Genomic DNA, 12,150 nt, shown 5'->3' with positions numbered 1-12,150 from the left:
CAAACAATCTCATCCACACCTCCTGGAGCACGTGTGTAAGGTATCCTCACGTTGTAGACCTAGGAGGGAAACTGCTGGATCACCTGTGAATTCAGCTTTCGGAGTCGCCTGCTCTTTGACCCCATCTCCCACCACTCTCTACTTTGACTACCAAGCTCCTGTCACACTGGCCTCCCTTTCCTTGAACAAGCCAAGCCCATTACAGCCTCCAGAACTTCGCACCTGCTGTCCCCTCCCTTCAGAGTGCGTTTCTTTCGGGGATTCCCGTGGCTGGCTTTTACTTATCCTCAGGACTCCATCAGATATGACCTCCTCAGCCCAAATGTCACTTTCCCTGTCCCCCCATCTAAATGACTTACTCCCATTCCTACCCCAATCACCTATGTTTCATTTTCTTTTCTGTTTTTTTTTTTTTTTTTTTTTGAGACAGTCTTGCTCTGTGGCCCAGGCTGGAGTGCAGTGGCATGATCTCGGCTCACTGCAACCTCTGCCTCTCCGCTCCCAGGTTCCAGCGATTCTCCTCCCTCAGCCTCCCAGTAGCTAGGATTACAGGTGCCCACCACCATGCCTGGCTAGTTTTTGTAGTTTTAGTAGAGATAGGGTTTCACCATGTCTCCAACTTCTGACCTCAAGTGATCCTCCCGCCTTGGCCTCCCAAAGTGCTGGGATCACAGGTGTGAGCCACCGCTCCTGGCCTAGACTCAAACTCTAGAAGGGCTTAGACCATGTATTTTTCACAGCTGTATCCCCTAGAACAGTGCCTGATACATAGAGAAAAAGTGCTCAACAAGAATTTTTTTGGGAGGTGGGTACTAATATGAATCTCATGTTAGAGAGGAAAAAACTGAGACTCAGAGAGGTTAAGCCATGTGCCCAAAGTCGCAGAGCTTGGAGGTGGCAGAACCAGGATTGAACCCTGGTCTGCCCAGTTCCAGTGCCCCTGTTCCTTCGGAAAGAGGAGGTCTTGTCCTGACATGAGCTTTTCTTCCTGAACTCCTGTTATCAGTTGGCCACTCCACACCACCTGTGCAGCCACCTGTTGGAGGGAACGCTAGGTCCTTCCTTTGGCTGTCACTCCTCCATCTGCACTGGGTGAGGACTGTGGCCTTGGACCATGGGAGACCTGGAGTTCCACCACCTGTTGGATTGGGAGTGGGGCCCAATCAGCCCCCCTGCTTACCTTCTGCCCTATATTAGAGCCCCAGGCTCTGTGCCCTTTTCCTATCATCTCAAAACTCATGATGCTCCGTCTGCTCAGTTCCCTCCTCCTTGTGGCCGTTGGTAAGACCCCAACCTGTGTGTGTGCTCCCTGGGCTGCCCTGGACTAGGAATCCTTGAAATCTACCACTCGCTCTGAGTCCCATGACACCCTACGCCTGGTTCCACAGGAGGGGGTCTCAGCTTGTACCCGGGGGCATGACTGTGGGGGCTTTCAGCTTATGATGGAGCAGGAGAGTGGAGGGGAAGCCGTGGATGGAGAAAGACCCCCAAGGGCGGTGGTGGAAGTCCTTGATGGGGGCAGTAAACAAAGTCAAACGGTTAAGAGTTTGGGCTGTGTGGTTGGGCGTCTTGGGTTGGAATTTCCACAGTTCTACTTACCACTCCAACTCTCCTCTCACTCCCCTACCTGGCTCCATATTCTATGCTCTGGCCTTTCCCTGGTCTCTCTGCCATATTACATTCCAGCTCAGGGCCACCTCTTCCAAGCAGCCTCCCTTGACTGACAATAATGGTAACAGATAACATTGATTGAGTGCTTACTATGCGCCAGGCAAAATGTTTAGGGTTTTTCTTATATTTTCTCATGTAATTCTCACAACAGCCTCAGGAGATCAGTATTATCATTATCCCCATTTTACCGACCCTCAGGGAAGTAAAGTAGCTTATCATAGTACAAAAGGCAGAGCTGCACTTAATGTTTTTATTTTTTGCTTTTTTTTTTTTTATAGAGATGGGGTCTTGCTTTGTTGCCCAGAATGGTCTCAAAATCCTGGCCTCAAGCAATCCTACACCCTTAGCCTCCTGAGTAGCTGAGATTACAGGCACATGGCACCATACCTGGCTACTTTATTTTATTGTACTTTATTTTTCTAGAGATGAGGTCTTGCTATGTTGCCCAGGCTGGTTTCAAACTGCCGGGCTCAAGTGATCCTCCCGCCTCGGCCTCTCAAAGCACTAGGATTACAGGTGTGAGCCACCACACACAGCCCAGAGCTGCACTTTGAACCCAGGAAGTCCTTCTTTAAAGCCTCCACTCTGTATGAAAATAGCTATCACTTTTTGAGGGCTCATTGAGGGCCAGGCATTGTTCTAAGTGTATCAAGCTCTTCAGTCCTCCCAATGAAGGAGGCCACATTTTAATCTCTATCCCTAGACTCCTGGGATTCTGGAAAGCCCTGCTCTAGTTTAAATGTTCACTGTTCATAGGTGGTTACTGATGTCCAGAGGGTGAAAGGGGCTTGCATGCGGTCACACAGCCAGTTGAAGGCACAGCTTGGACTGGGACCCTGGCCTCCTCTTTGCTTTTGGGGACCCTCCAGCTGATTGACAACTCTCCTCTCCCCTCTAGCCTCAGGCTATGGCCCACCTTCCTCTCACCCTTCCAGCCGCGTTGTCCATGGTGAGGATGCGGTCCCCTACAGCTGGCCCTGGCAGGTAAGAGCAATACCAGCTGTCCTCATTCCCACCATGGGCTCTGGACCCTAAGCTCTAATGGCACGGCATCCAGCCTTAACACCATTGTTCTCTTTGCAATGTCCACTTCAGCTTCCAAAGACCAGGCAGCCCTTGGACCATCTACTTCACAGGGAGGTTTTGCCCATTCCATCTGTAACCCTCACTGGGCTATTTGCAACTCAAAAGTGGAATCAGGGGTGAAGGTAATGCTTAACTCAAGGAGTTGGCACACTGATGGTGGAATTTCAGGCACTGTGTTGAAGAAGTGAGATTTTGAGAGACTCAATTCTAGATTCCTAGGATGATACAACAGGGCTATGAGGTCTGAAAGCAATAAGGGAGTGAGGGGTCTTGTAAGGCCAGTGGAGGGAAGCTCAGAAGGCTGGACTTGATGTGCTGTGGCTATTTAAATTTAATTAAATTAGGCCGGGTGCGGTGGCTTATGCCTGTAATCCCAGCTACTCAGGAGGCTGAGGCAGGAGAATTGCTTGAACCTGGGAGGTGGAGGTTGCAGTGAGATGAGATCGCACCACTGCACTCCAGCCCAGGGCAACAGAGTGAGACTCTGTCTCAAAAAAAAAAAAAATTAAATTAAATTATTATTATTATTATTATTGAGACAGAGTTTCACTCTTGTTGCCCAGGCTGAAGTGCAATGGCACGATCTTGGCTCACTGCAACCTCTGCCACCCGGGTTCAAGCAATTCTCCTACCTCAGCCTCCCGGGTTCAAGCAATTCTCCTACCTCAGCCTCCCAAGTAGCTGGGATTACAGGCACGCACCACCAAGCCCGGCTAGTTTTGTATTTTTAGTAGAGACAGGGTTTCACTGTGTTGGCCAGGCCGGTCTGGGGCTTCTCACCTCAGGTGATCCACCTGCCTCAGCCTCTCAAAGTGCTGGGATTACAAGTGTGAGCCACTGTGCCCAGCTGAAATTTACTTGCATTAAAAATGTTAACAATTCAGTTCCTCAGTGCTTGCCATATTTCTTTTTGTCTTTTCTTTTCTTTCTTTTTTTTTTTTTTTTGAGACAGGGTCTTGCTCTGTTGCCCAGGCTGGAGTGCAGTGGTGTGATCTCAGCTTACTGCAGCCTTTACCTCCTAGGTCCAAGCAATCATCCCACCTCAGCCTCCTGTGTAGCTAGGACTACAGGCGTGCGCCACCACGCCCAGCTAATTTTTATATATTTTTGTAGAGATGGGGTCTCACTATGTTGCCCAGGCTTACCTCGAACTTCTGAGCTCCAGTGATCCTCCTGTCTTGACCTCCCAAAGTGCTGGGATTATAGATGTGAGCCACTATGCTTGGCCTGCTTGCCACATTTCAAATGTTCAATAGTCACATGTGGCTAGTGGCTACCATATTGGACAGCAAAGATAGAACATTCCCATCATTATGGGAAGTTTTATTGGAGAAGGTCAGCAGGCTTATTCTGTAAAGGGCCAGAGAATGAATATTTTAGGTTATTTGCTGGTTTGGATAGTAATGACTTGACTGTGCCAGGTAGCACGAAAGCAGACACAAACAATACAGAAATGAATGTGACTATTTCCAGGACATCTTTATTATAAAAACAGACCAGGAGCCTGATGTGGCCCACTGTCCACAGTTTGCTAACCGTGGTCTAGAGGGAGCTTTTGAAAATCAGAATGTGTAGGAAATGGGAAGAGAGGCAAAGAACCCATCAGGGTGAGCTGTTCTCAAGAGGCCTTGAAAGAGCTGAGGTTCAAAAGAGTCAGGGGGGCTGGGTGTGGTGGCTCACACCTGTAATCCCAGCACTTCGAGAGGCCGAGGTGGGCAGATCACCTGAGGTGAGGAGCTTGAGACCAGCCTGGCCAACATGGTGAAACTCCGTGTCTACTAAAAATACAAAATTAGCCAGGCACGATGGCAGGTGCCTGTAATCCCAGTTACTCTGGAGGCTGAGGCAGGAGAATCGCTTGAACCCGGGAGGCGGAGGTTGAAATGAACTGAGATTGCCACCACTGCACTCTAGCCTGGGGAACAAAAGCAAAACTCCATCTCAAAAAAAAAAGTCACGGGGCGAGGGGTGTGTGATAGAACAGAGGGCCTTCAAGGGCTCTCAAGAGACAGAAGGTAGAGAATGTTGGGGTCCCCAGGAAGGTCATAGTCCTGGTGCGGGGAGGCCTTGGAGAATCAGAATGTGACCCCCATGGAAAAGTGACAGGGCCACCACGGGCAGCTGCACAGGTCGCAGGTCGTGCGCTGCACGTTTCAGAGGGTGCTCTTGTTTTCTGTGCGAATGGCGCCCTCTGGAGTTGCACAGTGCACAGCCTGTACAGCCATTGGTGGTAACTCTCATGGTGGGGCCCAGCCCACTGAGGCCCTTTCCTCCTGGGCCACCAGGTTTCCCTGCAGTATGAGAACAGCGGAAGCTTCCACCACACCTGTGGCGGCAGCCTCATCGCCCCCGACTGGGTTGTGACTGCGGGCCACTGCATCTCGTGAGTTCTCTACCCTGTCCCTGCCCGTGGCCCCAGGCAGCCAGGGAGAGTGGGTGATGATGGGGAAGGAGGGAGGTAGCCAGTCAGGCCCAGACTGACCTCACCTCCGCCCGCAGGAGCAACCTGATCTATCAGGTGGTGTTGGGTGACTACAACCTTGCTGTGAAGGAGGGCCCCGAGCAGGTGATCCCCATCAACTCTGGGGACCTCTTTGTGCATCCACTCTGGAACCGCTCGTGTGTGGCCTGTGGGTGAGTGAATGCTCCGGTCTGGAACCCAGAGGCTACTCTACTTGTCCCTCCATGACCCACAGCCAAGTCTGAGTAGGCTCCAACTATGTGTAGGGACGTAGGGACAGGGGAGCTGAGTCCAGCAGCCTGTGCCCAGGTCCCACACACTGAGGGCTAAAGCTAGCAGAGCCTTTAAGGACCATCACCACCAAACCTGTCTCCCTACAGAGGGGATGGCAGAGTTCAGGGAGGGGCGGGAACTCCCCCAAGGCCACTTGGCTAGTGGCTTCAGAGCTCAGGGTTCCTCTGGCACCCTTCCCCCAAATCCGAGGGTTTCTCCATTCAATAGATGGCTCACCCAGTGCCTCCAGGGCTCCCAGCACTATGCACAAAAGTAGGAGCACTGGGCTGAGAGTCAGGCTCTGGCATTAACTCTCTGTATGGCCTGAGCAAGTCACTGGCCTTCTCTGGGCCTCAGTTTTGCCATTTGTCAAAAGGTGACAATGAAGTTGGGCTTCCCGGGTGGTTGTGAAGGCCAAGGAGACAATCTTATGCCCTTCAAGTGTATGAAAAAATCTTAACAAATATTAGCCAGGCGTGGTGGTGTGAGCCTGTAATCCCAGCTACTCGGGAGGCTGAGGCAGGAGAATTGCTTGAACCCGGGAGGTGGAGGCTGCAGTGAGCCAAGATCATGCCACTGCACTCCAGCCTGGGCAACAGAGCAAGACTCTGGCTCAAAAATAAATAAATAAATAAATAAAATTGCTCAGCCTTAAGAATGATTTGGGCCAGGTATAGTGGCTCATGCCTGTAATTCCAGCACTTCAGGAGGTGAAAGCAGGAGGATCCCTTGGCTCAGGAGGCTGCAGTGAGCTATGATTGTGACACTGCACTACAGCCTGGGCAACAGACTAAGACTCTGTCTCAATAATAATAATGATGATGATGATGAAAGAGTGGATTTGGAGGGTAAAGGAGCTGGGGCATCTCAGAGGTGGAATAGCCTGGAGCAATGGCTGGAAGGTAGGACATGGGCCGGCTGGAGGACCAGGCCCTGTGACTCTTCCCTCCTTCCCAGCAATGACATCGCCCTCATCAAGCTCTCACGCAGCGCCCAGCTGGGAGACGCCGTCCAGCTCGCTTCACTCCCTCCTGCTGGTGACATCCTTCCCAACAAGACACCCTGCTACATCACCGGCTGGGGCCGTCTCTATAGTACGTGCTGACTTCTCTAGCTGGCCACCGAGACAGTGGCAGAAAGACAGGGCCTGGGGGCTGCAGGTCGAAGGTAACACCAAGACCGGACCTTGTACTTTTCTCCCATTTCTCTCCAGCTGCAGCCTTCTCCCACCAACCTCCAAAACACGAATGTGTTCAATTGCACATGTTTTGGTACCTCCTATGTGCCACGTGCTGGGGATGTAATGGTGCACAAAGCATGCAGGACCATTTAGCGGGTGGGAGGAGAGTCCTTATCAGGGCAGAAGAACTGTGTGCCTTGAATGCCCCCTTCCTCGGGGGCTCCTAGCCCTGTGCCCCCAGACCCCTGACTCGGTGCTTTTTATCCTTGCAGCCAACGGGCCACTCCCAGACAAGCTGCAGCAGGCCCTGCTGCCCGTGGTAGACTATAAGCACTGCTCCAGGTGGAACTGGTGGGGTTCTACTGTGAAGACGACCATGGTGTGTGCTGGAGGGTTCCTCCGCTCCGGATGCAATGTGAGTCAGCTCTTACCTGCCCGAGGTGGTGCTGGGTGTGCAGGACCTTGGAATGGGGCCAACTGCCTGGAAGGTGAAGGAAGAATCTTGCCCGCTTGCTCCATTCAGCCTCCAGGCCAGGCAGGACTTGGAGGAAATCAGCGCAGTCCAGACACAGAGCCCAGGCCTGGGAGTCAGGACCCCTGGGTTGCAGTCTCAGCTCACACACTGACATGACTTGGGACAAGTCACTGTCTGTCCCTGGTCCTCAGGCTTCCGCAGCAGCACAGCAGGAGATACTGGTCCCATGACCTCTAACGCAGGTCAACTCTGTGGTTGTGAAGTTATGATTAAACGTTAAGAATACCATCATTGTTCTGGGCACAGTCCCTCCTGCCTATAATCCAAGTGCTTTGGGAGGCTGAGGCGGGAGGATTGCTTGAGGCTGGGAGTTTGAGACCAGCCTAGGTAACATAGTGAGATGCCCATCTACAAAAAAACTTTTTTTAGTCAGGCATGGTGGCACCCGCCTGTAGTCCCAACTACTTGAGAGGCTGAGGTGGGAGGATTGTTTGAGCCTGGGAGTTCAAGCTTACAGTGGGCTATGATTTTTGCCACTGCACTCAAGCCTAGGCGACAGAGCAAGACGTTGTCTTTTTTTTTTTTTTTTGAGACAGGATCTTGCTCTGTTGCCCAGGCTGGAGTGCCGTAATGCCATCACACCCCACTGTAGCCTTGCCTTCCTGGGCTCAAGCAATCCTCCCACGTCAGCCTCCCAAGCAGCCAGGAGTACAAGTGTGTGCAACAATGCCTAGCTAAATTTTAAATTTTTTGTAGAGATGAAGTCTTACCATGTTGCCCAGGCTTGTCTCTAACTCTTGGGCTCAAGTGATCCTCCTGCCTTGGCCTTCCAAAGTGTTGTGTTTACAGATGTGAGCCACTTTCCTGGACAAGACCTTGTCTAAGAAAAAAAAAAAAAAAAAAAGGCCGGGTGCGGTGGCTCACGCCTGTAATCCCAGCACTTTGGGAGGCTCAGGCAGGTGGATCACGAGGTCAGGAGATCGAGACCATCCTGGCTAACACGGTGAAACCTCGTCTCTACTAAAAATACAAAAAATTAGCCGGGCGTGGTGGTGGGTGCCTGTAGTCCCAGCTACTCGGGAGGCTGAGGCAGGAGAATGGTGTGAATCTGGGAGGCGGAGCTTGCAGTGAGCCAAGATCGCGCCACTGCACTCCAACCTGGGCTACAGAGCGAGACACTGACTCAGAAAAAAAAAAGAATACTATCAAATACCCTCATTGTATTGTAATTGAGTATGAATTAATAACTAACTATGGTGCTACTATTAAGAACTATGTTTATCGAGTGCTTCTTCTCTACTGGATATCGTGCCAAGATCGTGCATCATCTCATGTAATTCCCTAGGCTCTTGGACAGATACTACTATTCCCTATCACAAATGAGTCAGCTGGCTGGGCGTGGTGGCTCACACCCATAATCCATTTGGGAGGCTGAGGCAGGTGGATCACCTGAGGTCAGGACTTTGAGACTAGCCTGGCCAACATGGTGAAATCCCATCTCTATTAAATATACAAAAATTAGCCGGGTGTGGTGGCAGGTGCCTGTAATCCTACTGTAATGCTACTTAGGAGGCTGAAGCAGGAGAAACACTTGAACCTAGGAGCCGGGAGACTGAGGCTGCAATGAGCCAAGCTAGCTCCACTGCACTTCAGCCTGGACAACAAAGAGAGACTCCATCTAAAAAAATAAAAATAATAAATAATAATAAAGAAAATGAGCGAGCTAAGGCTCAGAGGAGTCAAGTAATGTCGGAGTTTCTCGAAATCCCTAGAGTTCAGAACCAGTTCCCTAAACCTCAGACATGGCTCAGCCACCCACTCCTCTCTGACCGTTCCAGGGTGACTCTGGAGGACCCCTCAACTGCCCCACAGAGGATGGTGGCTGGCAGGTCCATGGTGTGACCAGCTTTGTTTCTTCCTTGGGCTGCAACTTCATCTGGAAGCCCACAGTGTTCACTCGAATATCGGCCTTCATCGACTGGATTAAGGAGGTGAGGAGGGCAGGGCGGCCAGGAGGGCTTCAGGGTGGTGGCTCCTCTGAGAGGTGACAGGTGAGAAACATCGGATCCTGGGGAGGGCCTGAAAGGATACTAGAAGCTCAGTGGGGAAGGGCCCTTGGGGACATTCCAGAAAGGCTTAGGGATGTTTTCTGATACAGTGTGACCCCAGGAAGTTGATGGTTTCTGGGTGGCACTTGGAACTACAGCTGAACTTCCTTATTTCAACAAGTATTTATGAAGTATCTCCTCTGGTCTTGTCCTCTCTTGTCAGGGAGGATAGAGAGACATGCCAGACAAGAGGCTGCCTGGTGGGGGACAGGTGATTACATGAATGATAATGATGCAGTCTGATGAGAGCTGAGAGAGGGGAGTCTAGGCCCCAGACTTCATCTGGGGATGGGTGATCAGAGAGGACTAATAACGCTCGTGATAACAGTAATAGCTAAACAAAAAAAAAAAGAAGAAAGAGAGCAATAGCTGGGCACGGTGTAGACATGCCTGTAATCCCAGCACTTTGGGAAGCAGAGGCAGGTGGATCACGAGGTCAGGAATTCAAGACCAGCCTGGCCAAGATGGTGAAACCCTGTCTCTACTAAAAATACAAAAATTAGCCGGGCATGGTGGTGGGTGCCTGTGATCCCAGCTGCTCGGGAGGCTGAGGCAGAGAATTGCTTGAACCTGGGAGGCAGAGGTTGCAGTTAGTCGAGATCATACCACTGCACTGTAGCCTGGGTGACAGAGTTAGACTTCGTCTCAAAAAAAAAAAAAAGAGTAATAGCTAGCTGGGTGCAGTGATGCCCACCTGTAGTCCCAGCTACTCGGGAGCCTGAGGCAGGAGGATCGGTTGAGCCCTGGAGTTCTGGGCTGTAGTGCGCTATACCCATCTGGTTCTGCACCAACTTTGGCATCAACGTGGTGACCTCCTGGGAGTGGGGACCACCAGGTGGCCTAAGGAGGGGTGAACTGTCCCAGGTCAGAAACAGAGCAGGTCAAAACTCACATGCTGAAAAGTAGTAGGATCACACCTGTGAATAGCCACTGTACTCCAGCCTGGGCAACACAGCAAGACCCTCTCTCTTAAAAAAATAAAAATAAAATAAATAAAATAAAACAGTAGTGCTTGCTTTGGCAGCACATATACTAAAATTGGAATGATACAGAGATTAGCACGGCCCCTGCGCAAGGATGACATGCAAAGTCATGAAGCCGTCCATTAAAAAAAACATTTCTGGCCAAGTGCAGTGGTTCATGCCTGTAATCCCAGCGCTTTGGGAGGCCGAGGCACGTGGATCACCTGAGGTCAGGAGTTCAAGACCAGCCTGGCCAACATGGTGAAACCCCGTCTCTACTAAGAATAGAAAAAATTAGCGGGGCGTGTTGGTGCATGCCTGTGGTCCCAGCTACTCAGGAGGCTGAGGCAGGAGAACTGCTTGAACCTGGGAGGTGGAGGTTGCAGTGAGCCGAGATTACACCACTGCACTCCAGCCTGGGTGACAGAGCAAGACTCCATCTCAAAAACAAAAAAACAAACAAAAACAAAACAAATAAACAAAAAAAAGTGATGATTTATAGACCATTTAATCCCTTGGTTCCCTGACCCATGTTAAAAATATATATATATAACGCCAGGCACGGTGGCTCACACCCGTAATCCCAGCACTTTGGTAAGCCGAGGCAGGCGGATCACAAGGTCAGGAGTTCGAGACCAGCCTGGCCAATATGGTGAAATCCTGTCTCTACAAAAATATAAAAAAATTGGCCGGGCATGGTGGTGCATGGCTGTAATCTCAGCTACTTCAGAGGCTGAGGTAGAAGAATTGCTTGAACTCGGGAGGCAGAAGTTGCAGTGAGCCAAGACCGTGCCACTGCCCTCCAGCCTGGGTGACAGAGCAAGACTCCATCTTAAAAAAAAAAAAAAAAAGCTGGGCGCCCTGGCTTACACCTGTAATCACACCACTTTGGGAGACCGAGGTGGGCAGATCACGAGGTCAGGAGATTGAGACCATCCTGGCTAACACAGTGGAACCCCGTCTCTACTAAAAATACAAAAATTAGCCAGCCATGGTGGCGTACGCCTGTAGTCCCAGCTACTTGGGAGGCTGAGGCAGGAGAATGGCATGAACCCAAGAGGTGGAGGTTGCAGTGAGTTGAGATCGTGCACTCCAGCCTGGGCAACGGAGTGAGACTCTATCTCAAAAAAAAAAAAAAAAAACCCCAAAAAATATATATTTTGTTTATATATATACACAGATACGTGTGTATATATATATACACACACACATACGTATATATATATACACACACACATATGTGTATATATATACACACACACATATGTGTATATATATACACACACACATATACATATATATATATATATACACATCCCATCTAAATTTATGCTGGGCATTGTAGAATGAACCTTAGTTAACAATTTAATCGAGAACCCCCCCATGAGGTAAGTTCTATCCCTACTACATAGAGGAGGAAACTGAGGCTCACAGAGGTCAATCCCTCCCCCAGGGTCACACAGCAGGGCTGGAAGTTGAACCCAGTTTCATCTGACTCCAGAACCTGTGCTCCTAAATTGACTATTCTGTCTGCCCCCCCAACTTTTCCAGACCATTGCAAGCCACTAGAACCAAGGCCCAGCTGGCTGTGCTGATCGATCCCACATCCTGAATAAAGAATAAAGATCTCTCAGAAAATTCCAAGTTGAATCTTTCTTTCTTTGTTGACTCACCTCTTCACCTCTGGCCTGTTCCTAAAATCTTAGATCTCATATGCAGAGACAGGACCAGGTCCAACCCTTTCATATGAAGATGAGGGAAAAATGATGCTGGGAGAGAAGGGAGTTGCTCTGCGGTGACCTGACCATCCTGGTTTGCCTGGAACTTCAGGAGTGAAGACACTGGACATTTAATGCTAAAACTGGGAAAGTCCCAGGAAAAATGGGACAAGTTGGTCGCCTTAGTATATAGTCACACATAAGTCAGTAGCTTTT

The 12,150-nt window shown here is 50.3% G+C and overlaps 1 protein-coding gene and 1 pseudogene across 1 annotated transcript; both read left to right on the top strand.

The window, feature by feature from the left end:
• The first annotated feature begins 1,220 nt into the window (after positions 1-1,220).
• On the top strand, positions 1,221-11,860 carry LOC129012372 (chymotrypsin-like elastase family member 3A). The gene is made up of 8 exons (XM_054447997.1): positions 1,221-1,281; positions 2,570-2,655; positions 5,043-5,140; positions 5,257-5,391; positions 6,449-6,585; positions 6,944-7,086; positions 8,985-9,137; positions 11,768-11,860. Exons 1-8 carry the CDS (start codon positions 1,239-1,241, stop codon positions 11,783-11,785), a joined length of 813 nt encoding a protein of 270 aa, XP_054303972.1. The 5' UTR covers positions 1,221-1,238; the 3' UTR covers positions 11,786-11,860.
• On the top strand, positions 10,263-10,376 carry LOC129023179 (U6 spliceosomal RNA; annotated as a pseudogene).
• Positions 11,861-12,150: the final 290 nt, after the last annotated feature.

Source organism: Pongo pygmaeus, chromosome 1 (genome assembly GCF_028885625.2).
Source record: "Pongo pygmaeus isolate AG05252 chromosome 1, NHGRI_mPonPyg2-v2.0_pri, whole genome shotgun sequence".
In the NCBI taxonomy this organism is placed as follows: Eukaryota; Metazoa; Chordata; class Mammalia; order Primates; family Hominidae; genus Pongo; species Pongo pygmaeus.
This window is presented reverse-complemented; position numbering and strand designations above follow the sequence as displayed.

Coding starts and splice junctions, on each gene's coding strand:
- LOC129012372 (XM_054447997.1), top strand. CDS start 1,239: ATGATGCTCCGTCTGCTCAGTTCCCTCCTCCTTGTGGCCGTTG. Junction 2,656..5,042: donor CCTACAGCTGGCCCTGGCAG/GTAAGAGCAATA, acceptor CTGGGCCACCAG/GTTTCCCTGCAGTATGAGAA. Junction 5,392..6,448: donor CGCTCGTGTGTGGCCTGTGG/GTGAGTGAATGC, acceptor CCTCCTTCCCAG/CAATGACATCGCCCTCATCA.